The following is an 18185-nucleotide window of genomic DNA, read 5'->3' as shown; positions in this document are numbered from 1 at the left end:
TCGTCAGTACTGGCAGAAGTATAAAAATTTTCAATCTTTCTGAAAGGCAACTTGGGTGCAAAAAACATTTTAAAGGGTATTTTTTTTTTTATCCATGAATTTTCATTCTAAAATATTGGAACAAAAGTTTATGAATTTCATGGATTTCACAGATTCATATTAAATGTTCAGGCATGAAGGAAGAATTCAATATGATCCAATTTTGGAAAATAATGTCCAATTCGATATATATATGTAAAGAAAAACTAGAAGGAAATATGCAGCAAAATATTAGTAATGTTTATTTTGGGTATTTTTATAGTACTATAAACTAATTTTATCATTTTTATGAGGTGGATTTTTTCCCTATAAATGTGTATTATGAATCATCTGATTAAAATGTTAACATTTAGTTAAGAAGAAAAAAACAATATAGAAAATTGTATTTTGGTATTCCATATCTGTGAATAGGAAAAAATCACTCAAAGTACTCAAACAGATACTTGTACACCAGTGTTCATTGCAGCATTATTCACAATTGCCAAAAGATGGAAACAACCCAAATGTCCATTGACAGATAAGCAAAATGTGATATGTTCATATAGTGAAGTAGTAGTCAGCCATACAAAGGAATAAAATTCTGATATATGATACAGCATGAACTTGAAGACATGCTAAGGGAAATAAGCCAGACACAAAAGGACAAATATTGTGTGATTCCATTTATATGAAATATCTAGCATAAGCAAATTCATAGAGACAGAAGATTAGCAGTTATAAGGGACTGGGGGAGTGGAAGGGGAATATATTATTGGTGGTGTGAAGTTTCTTTTTTTGGGTGATTTTATTAGTCAGCCAAAGGGGTGCTGATGCAAAGTACCAGAAATTTGTTGGCTTTTATAAAGGGTATTTATTTGGGGTAAAAGCTTATAGTTACAAGGCCCTAAAGATTCCAACTCAAGGTACCATAAGAGGTACTTCCTCACCCAATGTGTTGCCATATGTTGAAGCAAGATGGTGGGCAATGTCTGTGAGGGTTCAGCCTTCCTCTTTCCTCTTAAGGTTCTGTGGGGCCAACTTCTTCCCATCTCACCTGTAGGCTTGCAGAGGGCTCTCTTCTCTTCCTCTGGGACTCTTTCTGGACTCAGCTGCTCTGGCCTCTTCACAAAGTCAGCTGTAAACTATCAGGCTCATCTCTCTTACTCCTGCCTCAGGACAATGTTACAACAATTAAAAAAAAAAAAACAAATCACTCAAACCTGAGTAATAATAGCATCAATTATCCAAAAGAATAATAATTTATTTTCCCTTTTATTCCTAGCATTGCATCAGAGCCAAGAAAACTTTATGAAATGCCAAAATGTTCAAAATCCGAAAAAATAGAAGATGCTTTATTATGGGAATGCCCAGTGGTAAGTTTTGTTTCTAGAGCATTTTTATCTAGAAGAATTAGTTACTGTTAACATTGTATAAAGAAATAAAACCTAAATATTGCAATGATTATTGAATCTTTAAAGAGAGTGTATCTTTCGATTATATTTCTTAATGAAATAATTTGTCTTAATGAATTACATATTAATATTATGAATATATTTCGAACATTAGATACTATTTTTGAATCTTGAAAACTAGAAAAACTTAAACTGATTAAAGGTTTTGTAAGCATTATAAGCTTATAGATAAGCAATATAATTAAATGTAAGTAGTTTATAGTTTTTCTTTGTGTTTAAGTGATCATTCCACTTAATATAGTGAAATAATAATGAATAATTTAAGTCAGTGGCTATATTACATGGGTCTTTGAAAGTGATTTCTTATGAATTTCCTCCATGACGCTCATTAGGAAAAAATAGGATAAAATCATTCCATCAGACCAGCAATACTCTAGTGGATATATTTCAAAACACTTTTTCATGGGGTATTAACACGTATATAGTTACCAGAGTTGGGAGGAATCAAGGAGCTGTGAACAATATATCTGTGACATGCTGAGTTTAAAAGGGCAAACAGTTTATTTATAGTTTACTCCTCCCTAGCCCTCAATTCACTAATGCATGTTGATTGTCAAACCATCTTTCCCAAACTAATTTTTGATCATAGAACTCCCTCTTATGAGGAATATTTTTCAATATTAATTTTCCATGGAATCAATTTTCTAACAAATGCACTTAGGAAATGCTGTAACAAATTAATCAGGCCTTTGATTCTGATTGCCTATTCTTTAGGAAAAATAGAACTCATAATATTTGACCAAAAATAATATCTGAAATTACTATTAAAGTTTTTTTTTAAGTTGTAGTTTATACATACAATTATAATCTTCTGGAGCTGCTATATTCTTTTTCTTTGGATGCTTACTCTCTGTTCATGGAAGGCTTTTTCTGAAAAATTAGAACACTTGAAATCTCTGTTTTCTTCTCTAAACCCTTACTGAGAGCTACAAATAACTGTTGAACCCCCAACAATTAAACCTTTTAATTAATGTTCATTGGGGAAAAAATGACAGATTTCTTAATAGAGAAAAGTTTTGAAAACACTATTACAGAACACAAATTTAGAGCAATTTTGCAAAAAATTGGATTTGTGTAGTATCTAATTTCTATTCTCTGTAAACATTTTGTTCTCATTTACAGTGCAGGAAGATTTTCCTTTAAGAAAAAGTAAGGCATGTATTGTATTGTTGTACTAATGTGAAACTCCTTTTAAATTAGCACCCTTCTTTTCCATAATAATTCATGAAATTAAACTTTTGGTGTAGGAAAATAGTTCAGACTGCTAATATATGCTTCTTTAAATCCTCCTTTAAAAACAAACCAAAAAAACTTTAAATCTCCATGGAATTATACTTAAGGCACCATAGAATAAAAGTATATATATCATTACCTGTAAATTCAGTGTAAGACCTCTATTAGTTATTTCAAACAAACAAACAAACATGCCTTCTTTCCTTAATTTTTGAAAAAATAGAAAAATCTTCAGAAGCATATATAAAATTACTTCTTACTCATTCTTTTCTCTTTTAGCCTAAGCAAATACTAGATTAATTTCAATCTCTCTATTTTAGCCTTCTTAGAACTAACCTTTTATTCCACAAATCAGAGCAACCTTTGCCTCTCTTTCGCCTGCATTAGACTTCCACCTTGTGGTATAGCTTCTCAGTGACAGCTTGCCCAAGCAGCTCTCCTCTCCCTTTTCTGGAGGTAATTATTTGGTGACATGGGTCATCTGTAAAATCAGTTCCATTTTTTGTTCTTCTTTGGCTGCCTTGATTCTGGATTCTAACTTTTCATTTGAGGTTAGAGAAGAATCACAGTAAGTAATTGGGTAATTTGCACTTTTGCCATTTTGACATCCATCAGAAGGAAAACAAGTCCTAAAGTAAGAAAAAAGGGAACAACATGAAACTTTATTCTAGCAGGTGACTCTTAATTGCCATGCTTTTATACATGGTTTATAGAGTTGTTTTGTCAGCAGCAGGCACATTATTAATGCTCTTACTACTACTGTTATTATTTTTATGGTTGGCTAACATTTGTTGAATTCTTAATAGTAAATTAATAATAATAAATATAAAAACAATAAATTAGTTCAGGCCCTATATAAGTGTTTTATGTGAATAAATTCATTTAATAAATTAATGATGAAAATAATTGCCAGCAATTTTATCTTTCTTTGTTTTCTGTATTTGTGCATTGAATATTTCCTCATTGGTTTACATACTTATTTAAGTATTTAGCTATTTCCTTTGGATATTGATTTACTGTGAATTGTCCATGGCCAAGCAGTTTCATTTTTATACCTAATTTATTTTTTTAGGGAGAAATACTTCCCAGTCCATCAGATTATAAGTCCTCACTCATAGCACTGACTGCTCATAATTGGCTACTCCGTATATCTGCAACTACTGGAAAAATCCTTGAGAAAATATATCTTGCCTCCTATTGCAAATTCAGGTATTAATTGTGGCTTTTTTATTCAAGTTTTATTATAAAATTATGAGATCTGTGGCCCAGGAAATTTCTAGGTTTTATTTTTGGGTTTTTTTTTTTTTCCCTCTGTGCATACCAGGATCTCTGTAAACCTATTCTTTTTCTCCCTTCCTAACTATATTTGAAGATCTTAAGATACAGGCCTTCATGAATACTTAACCTATCGTAATTGCCACATAAACTTTTTTTTTTAAATTCCCTGTGGTATCTACAAATAGCATTATCAGTTTTATAAATTAGGTGTAAATTTTTGAAGTGAATATGTGCATGCATGTCGTGAAAGTAGCATTTTTTATAATTTTTTAAAAAGATTTATTTATGTACACAAACCCCCACACCTCCCCATTGTCTGCTCTCTGTATCCATTCGCTGTGTGTTCTTCTCTGTCTCTTGTATTCTCATTAGGTAGCTCCGGAACCAATCCTAGGACTTTCCAGAGTGGGAGAGAGGTGACTGTTCTCTTGGGTCACCTCAGCTGCCTGATCTGCTGCATCTCTTAGTCTCTCTCGTCTGTGTCTCTTTTTGTTGTGTCATCTTGCTGCGCCAGTTCTCTGTGTGGGCCAGCACTCTTGGCGGGGCATCACTCCTGCATGGGGCAGCACTCCTGCGTGGGGGAGTTCTCTGTGCAGGCCAGCACTCCGCATGGGCCAGCTCACCACACAGGCCAGCTTGCCTTTACCAGGAGGCCCCCGGACCTCCTATATGGTAGATGGGAACCCAGTTGCCTGAGCCACATCCACTTCCCTTATGATTTTTATAAATTCCGTTTTAAAATAAAAATAGTCATTATGTTTTCTGAAGATTGAATACACTTAGATCAGACAATTCTTATTCATCAAGACTCTAGAAGGATTAAAGTGGTGTATATTATAGCAATAAATCCATTATAGGGCTCTGGAGGGAATTTTTTTAGTTAATTATATGCTTATTTTTTAATAAATGACCTTGCTTTTATAATGTAAGTAACTAAAAATTGTTTACTTATAAAATAACTATAGAGTTTCCTTTTAAGTATAGGAAAGTTGACTTAAATGAATAAACTTTTCTTTATGCTTTTAAAAGATACTTGAGCTGGGACACCCCTCAAGAAGTCATTGCAGTCAAGTCAGCCCAGAACAAAACCTCAGCAATAGCCCGCCAGGTAGACATCATTAAATATTCAATAAACCAAAGAATTTGTTTCCATTGGAATTTGTCTGCAAATTTGTTAAAAAGAACTAATGATCTTTTATTTCAGAAACATGTTATAAAAGTTGGTAGGTAAGTAAAATAAACAGACATAAAGTACTACATATTCTTTTATGCCATTTATTTAAAATACAAATATAAATACATTTAGAAAGATGGGAAAGATAGAAGGATTGAGAGGTAGCAGCTAAGGGATAGGGTTTTTTCATTTTTTGAGTAATGAAAATACTCTAATATTGTTTGTGGTGATGAGTGTACAGCTTTGTGATTATTCCAGAAGCTATTGAATGAGCCCAATAAATGGATTGTGAGGAATGTGAATATCTAATTAAGAAAAAAAAAAGTTGGTAGGTAGATTTTTTTCTGAATCATGCTATGTAAGTTGATAGGTAGATTTTTTATTCTCTCTCTCTCTCTCTTTTCTTATAAAGAATTCCCCAGGATTTACTAGACTTTATAAAGTAAAAAGTTTAATTCTTTCACTATATCTATCAAGTAACTTTTTTTCTGTTGTTAACTTGTGGGGAAATGTTTTTTAAAAAGCATTTATTGAGCACTTTTTTTTTCATTGATAAAGACTCTACAGAAAACAGAAGTTTTCTGTTTCTTCATTCCCCAAGACATCTAGAAAGACAAATACTGTCTTCTCTTGACAGAATCCATGTTTTAGGACTTTTGTCATTTTTAAGTTGTGCTACTTCAACTCTTTTTCTCACCAGTATCCCTGGTTACTCATTATAGTAAGTGCTTTACCTGTATTAACTCATTTAATCCTCTGAATAGTCCTTGTAGTAGATAGTGTTATCCCATTTTACAGATGAAGAGACTGAGACCCAGACAGGTTGAGTAATCTGTCCAAAATTACCAGTGCTGGTAAGTGACAGAACTAGGATTTCAAACTCAGGCAGTCTTATCTCAGATTCCCCATTTTTTTTTTTTTTTTTCCCCATTTTTAAGCGCTACACCTTGCTGCTGCTTGAAATTTCTATAACACTGATTGGTAGGTAAAGTTTATACAAAATTCTAGGATATCTTTTTAAAAATTAAGTAGTTCTTTAATTTTACCTTATTTACATAGCCACATCAATCATTTCCTTGTTCTGCCTTTTTATAGTCCCATCACATTCTCTCCTAAGCAAACATCTGTCTTTACTTTAAGATCTTCATGCCGTGAATGCTGCTTTTCATTCCTTTCTCATCTCCTTTTTTCTTCTTCCTGTGTCCTCCTAAAACCAACTATTTGTTGGCTACTTCCATTTACTTTTTACCATGCTATCTACAAGCATTCTTCTACCCTTTCCTTATATCCTGCCCAGCACATTCCATCACACTAATAACGTAACTGCATGCCTTCTATTGACTGAAATCTTCTCACCATTTTCCTGGTTTTTTGGATATAACAATCTATGAGAAAAACAGATGTCCTTGTGTCTCTCTCCTTATATTCTGACTCATTATTGTCTTCTCTATTTTGGTAAAAGTAAAATACTAATAGTATAACAGAGTAGCAAAACATTTTCTGAGATTTCTGAAAGTGCCTTGTCTAATTTGCTTTTTTAAAAAAAAGAGTATAAACTCTCAAAGAGCAGAACTCCAGTCTAATTCTATACAGTACTATCTATTGTGATAATTTAAAAATGTTAGTAAAAATCTTTTTGATATTTCTGCATTCTAGAGTCTGTTTTCCAACAATTTCCCTCCAACAACTAGTAGCTCTTGATTGGTATATGTAAATAACACCTTTCTTTTGGGTTTTGGGAGCATGGAGGGAGTCTGCTTTACACCTTGAGGATCTTCGGTTTAGTCAGAATTTACCCCTTTTAAAGGGACAATCTTTTTGGGCTTTAGCTATTATAGTCTGGTTTTTGTTTGTTTCTTTTCTAACTTTTAGTCATGGCAGTTTCAAGTTGCCCCAACCTTTAGGGTTCTGTTGAAGCAATCTGGCTGTGATGAGACAGAAACCTTCACCTACCACACATTTAAGAAATTCCCTTCAAACCTTCCTGGGGAAGTACAACAGAATATTTTACATTTCATAGTAGAAGATATTGACTGGGCCTTGCTCTTCAAAGTAAGGGAGCTTTCATCTCCAAGTAGAGAAACCACTCAAGCTTTAATTGTTGATATTTTTTTCTCATCTCATACAGCTGTGCTGCACATCATGTCTGCAATGCTACTTTCAAATGATATGACTGTGATAATTGCACCTTTCATTCAGACTTTATTGTTTGGACTTCAGTTTACAATAGAAATGCATGGCGTTTTGTTACTAAGAAATGTTTACTATTATGTTTATACTTTTATAGATTGTGTGTGCATGTATGCACTTAAGTGGATGAAGGTTTAGGGAACATATTTTGAACACATCTGCCTTCCTGTTTTATGTAATTTTGGAATTGAAGTAGATGAAAATGTTTTCAATTCTTGAAAGTATCAAGATAACTGCATGCTAGGACAGATGGATGTTTTCAACTCATATAAATGGAGCGTTTCTGATGTACTTTTGAGAGCGGCCTGTAATTTTAGTCTTTCCTTCTAGGCAGGCATTCAGCAGACTATTTTGCTGTACCTTGCAGTGTTCCGCGTTCTACCTTTTTCACTTGTAGGGATTCTAGAGATCAGTAAAAAGGTAAGAATTTATTTCTAATTTAAAAGAAATATTTATTGATATAAGATGTAATGCCATTATATAATTATTTGTTTATTAGATGTTTAAATTGGAAATGATATGTTGGCTGTCAAAAATTCGCAGGCCGGATTTATTTTATAGCAAAATATGTGAGAACATTTGAGTTGGGAAGAAAGCCTAGTCATCTCTGTGTTTCTGCATGTTTTTATGCCTCTCAGATGGATAGTGTTGAATACCTGTGGCCATTAACAAACCACTATTTTATAAAATTTCAAAATTATTAAGGTTTTTTTTAGAGGAAATATTCCAAAGCTCATTATAAAATTATCATTAAAGGAAAGTGAAAAGCTACAACAAAATGTCTCATTTTAATTGCAGTATATAGGTCTAAAACTTGTTTTATGGTATATTAACAAGCCTTATAATTAAGTATGTAAATTTTTCAACTCATCCAATTTTGGGTTGTGATGTCGTTATTGAGGGCAGGGGCTTGGAGGGGCCAGTATGGGTGGAAAGAAGGGACAAGTTTCCTTTGAATAGAAGAATCAGTAGTCTATTTCTCTCTCATAAATTGTTACTTACTCTTGGTGAATAGTCATTTATTGGGCTATTATAATAGTCTCTAATTAAACACTTGAAGAGAACAAGATCTTAAGGGTACACTAATATTAGCAAAGAAGATGAATGCATTAAAAGTTGTTTGTATTATGTAAGCATATTATACTAAATAGCATAAAGGCTAAAGAATAGTATTAACTATGATTTATTAATATTTGTTTTGTGTCAGGCACTTTAAATATTTTACAATATTGTACATATAATTCATTTCAGTTAGGAAGTTAAACAGCTACCCAATTCCAGTAGATACTAAGTGGAAGAGCTGAAACATAAACCTAGCTTTGACTACAGAGTGTAAATCGTATTTTAAAATAGTGCGTCTACTTTATTATATCACTCATTATTTGAAAACATGTTTGAATTATACAAATGCTTCTTTTCAAAGTGGAGAGTCAGGATCAATAAATAAAAAATCAGGAGCTAGTGTTGATCAAAGGAAATCATAATTACCTTTTGAAAAGATGGTAAAAAGCACAGCCTATGAATTTAATTGTTCTCTTTGTGCTTGTGAATTAACATAATTGTTCATGCTTATTATAGTCTACAACAGAAATGAACTCACAGCAAAGTCACAAATTGTTTCTATTTTTTCCTACATGTCTAAGGTAATCATTTGAAGAAGTTGGTCTCCATTTTTGTTACTTGGAATTGAAACATATCTTTCACTTATCATGTGTAATAAGACCACCCAGTGGCCAGGATCAGAATGTACTTTAAGCTACTTATTGAGGCAGTAAATCCTTGCTAAGTAAATTTGTCTTGAGGAGGAATGGAAATAGATTTTTCACTTCATTTCTAGTTGTTCTTTCATTGCTATGAATATTTGTCTATGTTGGCTTTGTTAAATATTAAAATAGGCTCAAAATCAAGTTTTTTAAATCAGAGTTTTGTGTAGAATCATGACTACACATAGAGCTCATCCACTGCATAGAACAAAAGCAGAAAGTTGACAAACAGTGAGCCAAAGACGTTTATTCAAAGTCAGTTAGGCCTGTATGTCTCAGGAGGTGATTGGTTTTTAAAATGTTTGGTTTTTATGTGACTGACTAAAAATCAAACCATTTTAGAGATTTAAAGAACAAGGTAATGATAACCGTCTGAAGTTGGCTGTTTTTCCTTAGGATTACTTTTCTGGATCCAAACTTTTTGCCTTTAATTAGCTAAAAAATAAGTTCCTTCATAAAGAACATTTTAGCATAAGAACGTGATCCTGGCAGGATATGTATGGTAGAGTAAATATTCATTTAAAATTAGAAGGACTCAATGTGTTCCTAAGTCTGTAAGGAATCAGGTTTTACTAGTGGATATTAACAAGGTCTGAAGCAAATGAATGAAGCAAAGGAGTGCTTCTGCATCATTTTGAAGGTATGTGCTACACTCCCATTAGTGAGCCTGAGACTCCAGTGGCTCACCATTCCTCTCTAATAACACCTTATCCTCAAGTTGCTAAATTATAGTTAAGTTATAATGCTAGGCAGCAGAGTTGTTGTGGTGCCCTCAATATGAAACAAGACCCAAAGCACCATGAACACTCAGAGGATTGACCTTCCGGTCTTTTCTCATGTAATTTCTGCCTTTCCCCCTAGATTTTCGGGAACATTACAGATGCTACTTTGTCTCATGGAATACTGATTGTGATGTACAGCTCAGGACTGGTCAGACTTTATAATTTCCAAGCCATCGCTGAACAGGTAGAGAAAACTAGAATTTGCTATACTATAATTACTTTGAGGTTTGAATTGAGGTAGGATTTTCTAACAAGATACTTTTAGAGGAAAGCACTTGTGTAGATTTCAGCTCTACAAAACTGTACAAATGAGAAAGACAATCTTAAAAGATGGGTGGGGCAGGTAAACAGAAAGACACTTGAATGAATAAAGACATTTCCTCTTTCATATGCATGTGCATTTGATTTTTTTTTCTCTCCAGATGGCAAATAAGTAGGTGCTAAAGCCACCGTTTTTGTTTTGTTTTGTTTTGTTTTTAGTTCATGCAACAGAAACTTGACTTAGGGTGTGCATGCAGATGGGGTGGGACTACTGGAACTGTAGGAGAGGCTCCTTTTGGCATTCCTTGTAATATTAAAATCACAGGTATGGTTGCTATATAGTATTTTTTTTACCTTAAAAAACTAAGTGATCATATAAATAGTTATTAATTGTAATTATCCAAATGTTTTTCTCATAACTTAATTATAAACTTAATTCATTTTGCTTCTGTACAGCATATTCCTTGCTATCAAGTAGTTGTCAACAAAAATCTATCATTTATTTATTGAACTGAAGGCTTGGGGATGCTGGGCCTTGCTTGCCCAGAGATTGATGCCATGTGGCAAGTGACTATACCCTCCTGGTTTTTTAGATCCTTATCTACAGAAAGTGAGGTTAGAGTAAATTTTGCCATATTAGCTCCCTTTTAAACTTAATAATTTATAATTCTGTGAAATCGATCTACTTCTAAGAAGGATGGTTTTCAAGGAAAATAAAATTACCATACCATCTGAACATAGAGCTTAGACATACAGCGAACTTCTTAGTATATTTAAAGGTGGACAAGGCACAGAAAAGAAAATTATGCAAATATCACTAAAATTTTATGCATATAGTTAATCAAATTCATCTATTTATTAAAAAAGAAATAAGCTACTACTCAAATTCAACACTGTATTTTTTTTTTTTTTAAATATTTATTTATTTATTTAATTCCCCCCTTCCCTTGGTTGTCTGTTCTTGGTGTCTATTTGCTGCGTCTTGTTTCTTTGTCTGCTTCTGTTGTCGTCAGCGGCACGGGAAGTGTGGGCGGCGCCATTCCTGGGCAGGCTGCTCTTTCTTTTCACGCTGGGCAGCTCTCCTCACGGGCGCACTCCTTGCGCGTGGAGCTCCCCCACGCGGGGGACACCCTTGCGTGGCACGGCACTCCTTGCGCGCATCAGCACTGCACATGGCCAGCTCCACACGGGTCAAGGAGGCCCGGGGTTTGAACCGCGGACCTCACATATGGTAGACGGACGCCCTAACCACTGGGCCAAAGTCCGTTTCCCCAACACTGTATTTAGAAAGAAATTATGACCAGAGTTCATCCTAGGAATACAGGGATGGTTTAATATTTGCAAATAGATATTTTAAAAATCACATTAGTAAATTGAAATAGAAGATGCATTTTATTATCTTGGTATAGATCTTTTTTCTTAGTTCATTGAGAGTCATTCCTTACCATGTTAAGGACATTTCCTCCTATTTCCAATCAATAAACCTTGTGTTTTTAGGTGAAAAAACTCCAAAGGGTCTTTTATTTAAATAGAATAAGTCAAGAATTTTTCTATCATTATTATTTAACATTATGTCATCAACAGGTCAAGAAAAAAAATAAAAGATATAATTGTTAGGAGGAGATGAAGTTCTTTTTAGTAGTAAATGGCCAACTGAAAACTTATGAGAGAGTTCAGAACAGCCATTAAGTTATCCAGGAAATTCAAAATAAATATATTTTTTAAATTACCCAAATTTTTAGATGCTTCTGATAAACTGATTTAGGCAGCCCCAGCAATACTTCCTATGTTCTATACAAGTAAACTAGCAGGAATCTATTAAGAATTTTAAAACTATAGGCCCCAGTAATAACTTATTTTGAAGAGTTTCCCAAAATGGCAGCATTGTTCTCATTGAAATGCAAAGAAAAGTGGATAAAACAAAGAACAAGGTGACAGAGACAAAACGACTAGAGCCTGAAGGATGTGGGTTTGGTTCCCTGTTGGAAGAAAAAAGACTGAATTTGGGATCAGAATCTTGGTCTGCTACTACTAGTAAAAGTGAAACTCTGTAGGTGATAGTATGCAAATTGCTTAAGCTTTCTGGACCTCGTTTTTCAACTCTAAAATAATGTTTGAAAACATGATCTATGAAATCACTCATCATTGTAAAACAGTATATTTCAATGAATTTTGGATATTTGGCTAAAAAAAATAGCATGTTACATGAAACTTATTTGTTTTTTTCTAACAGAAGAGACAAGTTATATTGATTTCTTCACATTTGTTTTTCAGGTTCATTAAGGTCTATACAAAATAATATTTATTGTAACTTTAACTTTTTTATTAATGAATTTCCTTGTAGATACTTAATAGATGGTCTTGTGAAAACAAAGGTGAAGTTCTATCTCACCCTTTATACTAATTTAAATAATAGATGGATCAAAGATTTTAAAAATTAAGAAGAAAACTTGAGAGTACCTTTTTATATCATAGTGGGCAAGACCTTTCTAAGAATGACACAAAACCCAGAGACATAAAAAAAGACACTGATAAATTTGATTACATAAAAATAAAGTTCTGCAAGGCAAAAAACAAACACACACATACCCACACACAAAATAAACCAAGTCAAAAATCAAACAATAAACAGGGCATATTTGGAAAACCTACAATAAAGGAGTAGTTTCCCTACTATATAAAGAGTTTTACAGATCAATAACAAAGAATGAGAACACAATAAAAAATGGGCAAAGGATATTGTTTAAAAAACAGGTAATATAAGTGGCTTTTAATGTAGAGGGGGACGAAAAAGGTCAACCCCACTTGTAAGAGAAATGCAACCTTAAATTATGAGGCATCTTTTTAGAGTTTTAAATATCAAAAAGTTAGCTAACACAGTGGGTAAAAACATAGGGAAACAGGCACTTTCATTTATTGTTATACCCTTTTTGGAGAACAGTTTGCCGTTTATATATATAAATGTTAAATGCATGTAGTCCTTGAGCCTAGCAATTCCACTTTTACAAATTTATCATCTGTATATTCACATGTGTACAAAATACAAATGTACAATTATAGCATTTTTTCTAATAGCAAAAAATTGGAAGCAGTCTGTATATTGGTAGGTGACACTAATATTATTTCATTATATGACTGCGTTATAGTTTGTTATAATGAAAAGGAATTCTTTTGCACAGATATAGAATAATTTCCAAGATCTATTAAGTGGAAAAGTGGGTGCAAAACTGTGTGTATAAAACACCCCATTTGTGTAAAGTTTTCATATTAATATATTAAAAGTATGTATATGAGCATATGCTTTTACATTTGCTTAGAATATCTGAAGGGCACACAAAAACCTGATAAATAATAGTTACCTCTGAGAAGACAGAGATGAAAGGAAGACTTAGTTTCCACTATATATCCTCTGATATCTTTTTCAATGTAGTGCTTGTATCTTATAAGTATGTGAAAACATGTGTGGGTGTGTCTGTTGTCCAGGTTTTAATTAAGAACTTGACTTAGATGCCATTTAATGGATAAACTATGACTTTTTTTTTTATTCCCCCCCCCCCCCCCCCCGCACCTTGTCTGCTCTCTGTGTCCATTCGCTGTGTGTTCTTTAGTGTCTGCTTGTATTCTAATTAGGTGGCTCCGGGAACCAATCCTGGTACCTTCCTGAGTAGGAGAGAGGTGATCACTCTTTTGTGCCACCTCAGCTCCCCTGTTCTGCTATGTCTTCTTATTTTCTCTCCTCTGTTTCTCTTGTCATGTTATCTTGGTGTACGAGCTCTCCTCGTTGGCAGGCATTCCCACGCAGGGCGGCTCTCCTGTGCAGGGCTGCATTCCCACATGGGCCAGCACTCCATGTCGGCCAGCTCACTGCGGCCACCTTACCCTCACCAGGAGGCCCTGGGCATTGAACCCTGGACCTCCTATATGGTAGACAGGAGCCCAACTGATTGAGCCACATCCATTTCCCTGAACTATACCTTACTTAACGAATTCCCTTCTTTGGATATTTAGGTTGTTTCTAATCTCTAATTTCAGATAGTTCTATAATATTACTGTAAGCATTAATGATCCCTGTCTGAATCAGTTATTTCATTGTGAGTTGTGGAATGCAGTTTTGAAAATTTCTATCACTTCTTTCTACTTTTAATAGCTGGCATTTTTCTATAAGTAAGGTCTTTCATTTGTCAACTAGGGATGAACTACAATTCCTTCTAAAAAGGCAGGGTAAATTGCTTATTCCTTCCCTTTAATTACCAATTTTCAGAGCTAGGAGTTTGTGTAATAGTCACTTCCAATGGTAGCATAATATTTGATACATAAACACACATATATAAATGCAATAGATTCATGACTTTTACTTACCAAATATTTTATAGTTATATTCATTATTCTTAGAGATGCCAAAATTGTCCCAAATTTGGCCAATTTTATCAAGTAGGTCTTTTTGACATACCCAGTAGTCTTTGAGCATTTCTTGCTTTCTGGAACAATAGTGTCTCAGGTTTACCTTTTGCTCTCCTTGTCTGAGATCTGACATGGAGCCAGTTTAATAGGGAATGCCATTAGAGACCAAGAATTGGGTTTTGTAGGCCCTTTCAATGAACAGAACTGGGAAATATATTAAAACAAAAGTTCATTTTCCTATTTCCAGTTCAGATTTAACAATACTTCTTTATTTTATACTTTTATTTCTTTTTTGCTTATAGTGAAAATATTGGTTTCTAATAGAACTTTATTCTATACTATACATAAGATAGTACCAGTGTTACTATTAAAAACAAAGTAATAACAGCATGAGGGCTAAGAGTTCTTTGTGGTTCCTTTTGTCCTTGTGTACAGTCCAATGTGTGCTATCAGGGTAATATGTTCAAAAGAAATCATTCTCCTATATGATTAGATTACCAATTTGATATAATTAGTTTCATTTGTTTCCGTTTATTTTCTATTTTGGGGTGTTTTGTTTCTTGTGGGTTTTTTTTTTACTTTTTACTTTCATTTTTTAAGTTGTGAAATATATATATAGTTCAGAGGTCTAAACTGTATAAAAAGTATATATATGCTGAGAAATTTTGCTTCCACCTTAGCCCTTCCATCTTGTTACTTGCCTCCCCTGGTCACCCTGCCCCCAATATTTTTAGTTTCTAGTATATCATGTTGTTTCTTTTTACAGAAATAAGCAAATGTGTATAGATAGACCCTTTATTTATTTGTTTTTTTTTCAGAGCTTGAACTTAAGGGGAACTTTATTTGGTCTTCTTCCTGAGCAATCTAGCTTAAAAGAGCGCTGAGGTGAAGAGAGAAAAGTCTACGAGACGGGCTTACAGACAGTAGATAGACCCTTTACATTTAGCCTTCTTTCTTATACAAAATGTAGTATATTATATACTCTTGTTTTGTACCTTTTATTTTTCACTTAATATATACCTAAAGTTTTCATGTACTTATTTAATAGAAAAAATATGTAAGGTTAACTATCCCCTACATTTTAAAATTAAAGAAAGTATATATTATTTTATATCATCCTTCTTTTATTAAAAAAAAGTAAGCATTTTATATACTTTATATTAAAACTCTTCTTTGAAGTATCACTGTTTGAGCTTCCACAGACTCAAAGTATTCTAATTAATATTATTATTTTCTTGTTAAAGCTTCTCTTTTCATAGTCTGCATAGTTGCAAGACATGGAATCAGCTATTCTCTGAGAAATCCTAGTCATTTTAACTGAAAATAGTATTAGAGATAAAAATTTAAACTCTTGGGAGGGTGTGGGGTATCCATCAGAGTTCTGGTGGGCAGAGTCCTGCTGCCTCATTTGGGCTAGTTTGACAACCCCTGGGAAAAATTTTTCTTTTTAAATACATCTTTTTGCATTATATATTTTTTCTTCATATACCATCATTTGGTGGTCTACATATTAATACATATGATGTTTGTATTTCTTTTTTAATTTATGTGTTCCTGTCCTTTGCCCATTTTTCTGTTGGGGCATTCATATTTTTCTTATTACTTAAAAAGATCTCTCTATATATTAAGGATATTAATTTTTTTTCTTAAAAGGTTAAAGAGGCATTCTGAATATATTTGATATACCTGTCTCTTTCTTGAGATTGTCAGTTTGTGAACCTGTTTTTCATTATTTGTTTTTATCTTATTATGCTAAGAAATAAAAAAAGCAAGAAAAAAAAAGTTCTTAAGAAGAGGCCTAGTAAAGCATACATATCTGTCTATAACATAATTCTCATTTGAATGATTTCACTAAGACAGGTCCCTTTACTAACAGTGGTGGTCTTCTCTAAAGATTAAACTCTCAAGTTAGCAAGAGGTAAACCAAGGAGTCATAAATTAGCTGCCACCCAAACAAAACTATACGGTGTTTCCCTAAGACTTTCCAAAAGGAATTCTGGTCTTTGAAATCTGCATTTTCCTCCACCTACACATCCCTCTAAGAGTAAATCAGTTAAATTCTACCTAAAATTGATTGCGATCAGAACAGACTACTAAGAAGCACCAACAGAAATTTCGTTTATGGTGTCAGTCTCCAAAAGACAGTGACTGGGTGTATCTGAACTACCTTAAAGATAACCCGTCTGATGATAATACTACTAGTAATGGTTACTTTTTAATAAAGCTTCCACTATGACAGGCCCTATCCAAAGTGGTTGCATTCATTATGACTAATTTCACGTCTATGCTGGAAGTCTTAAGCAAGACTGCTCTCATAAAGTTTGCTGAGTATAACTTGTAGTTGAGGATATTAACAATCTCTTCCTCACATTTGAATGAATTGTTAGATGTAATTGCCTTGTAGGATTGTCATGGGAGTCACAAATGGTATCTAACCCAAAGTCATGCACAAGGCAAATGTGCAGTGAATGGCAGCTGTTTTTATTAGGCATACTTTGTCACTTTTTGGCATCATATACACCTTAAGCCCACCTTCTAATTCTCTTAAGCTGTAGCTCACACATACTTATCCTAAAAAACAGAGGTCTAGAAAGTTGAGTTATAGCCTAATGTGTTTCTTACTAGCTTTCTCTTTTCTTGGGAGTAGCTCTCCTTCCTGCTTGTATTTTATTTCCTTGAACATAGTAAATTTGCATTAATGGAAATTTATAGATGATGCGTGCAAAGAAGGGTTGATTTCAGTTAATGAATGGTCCAAGGCTATTAGAACAGAGAAGCTAATAAATTCCTTTTGCCCATCTCTACAGACACACCACCACTGCTCTTTGAAGTGTCTTCACTGGAGAATGCTTTTCAGATTGGAGGCCATCCTTGGCATTACATCATCACACCTAATAAGAAGAAACAGAAAGGGGTTTTCCATATTTGTGCCCTAAAAGACAATTCCTTGGTAAATTATGAGTGATCAGACTTTTTAGTAGTAAAGTTGTATCAGAAATATTTTATTCCTTCTTTAGTAGGTCAACATCCCTAAGAATGTTTGAGGTCCATTTATCAACTTTCTTTGAGGTCATAGCCACCAGGAGACCCTGTGTAGTGTCACATAGTTTTCTTTTGTAGGATTATTCCTTCCATTTTCTCATTTACCTATAAGATGTGCCAGCTCCTGTTTGGCCCAGCTTGTGACATCCTCTCTTACATTTGTCTCTCTGTTTCCCACCATAAGTCTGTGGTTTGATGGCTCACCTCCCAGCCCGTAAATGTCCTTCAGCCATTGGGACCTGTCTCATCTCTTTTTCACTTGCCTTTTCCACTGAGTTTGCATAGTTCACATTCTAGGCATTTAGTGTAAATTCTGCTTATAAAAGAACCAATAATACATGTGCTTTTAAATATATGTAATGCCCTTCAGCATCTATATCAAGCATGCCTATGTATCATGTACCCTCCTTCTGTAATAACTGATTAAAACAGTCAAATCTGCATTTCAACATATTCATAAATAATTGCCAAACACAAGGGAAGTTTTCAGTCCTTTTTCTGGACAGCTTGGTAGGAGTGATACTACCTTCCATGCATCTATGCTGGTATTTGTCCCCAGGACTCCTGTGTA

General features: G+C 33.7%; 1 protein-coding gene across 2 annotated transcripts in view; it reads left to right on the top strand.

Annotated features, from left to right (window-relative positions):
- DCAF17 (DDB1 and CUL4 associated factor 17) overlaps positions 1-18185 on the top strand; it is a 41037-nt gene that overhangs the window by 9818 nt on the left and 13034 nt on the right. For both annotated transcript variants that reach the window (XM_004460781.4, XM_012526078.4), the window contains exons 3-9: positions 1301-1391; positions 3796-3932; positions 5031-5109; positions 7696-7785; positions 9990-10094; positions 10391-10496; positions 17380-17522. In XM_004460781.4, coding sequence (XP_004460838.1) covers positions 1301-1391; positions 3796-3932; positions 5031-5109; positions 7696-7785; positions 9990-10094; positions 10391-10496; positions 17380-17522 — 751 coding nt within the window. The remainder of the gene's footprint in view (positions 1-1300; positions 1392-3795; positions 3933-5030; positions 5110-7695; positions 7786-9989; positions 10095-10390; positions 10497-17379; positions 17523-18185) is intronic.

This window comes from Dasypus novemcinctus, chromosome 7 (assembly GCF_030445035.2).
Source record: "Dasypus novemcinctus isolate mDasNov1 chromosome 7, mDasNov1.1.hap2, whole genome shotgun sequence".
In the NCBI taxonomy this organism is placed as follows: domain Eukaryota; kingdom Metazoa; phylum Chordata; class Mammalia; order Cingulata; family Dasypodidae; genus Dasypus; species Dasypus novemcinctus.
The sequence above is the reverse complement of the archived record's forward strand: the minus strand, read 5'-3'. Positions and strand labels throughout refer to the sequence as shown.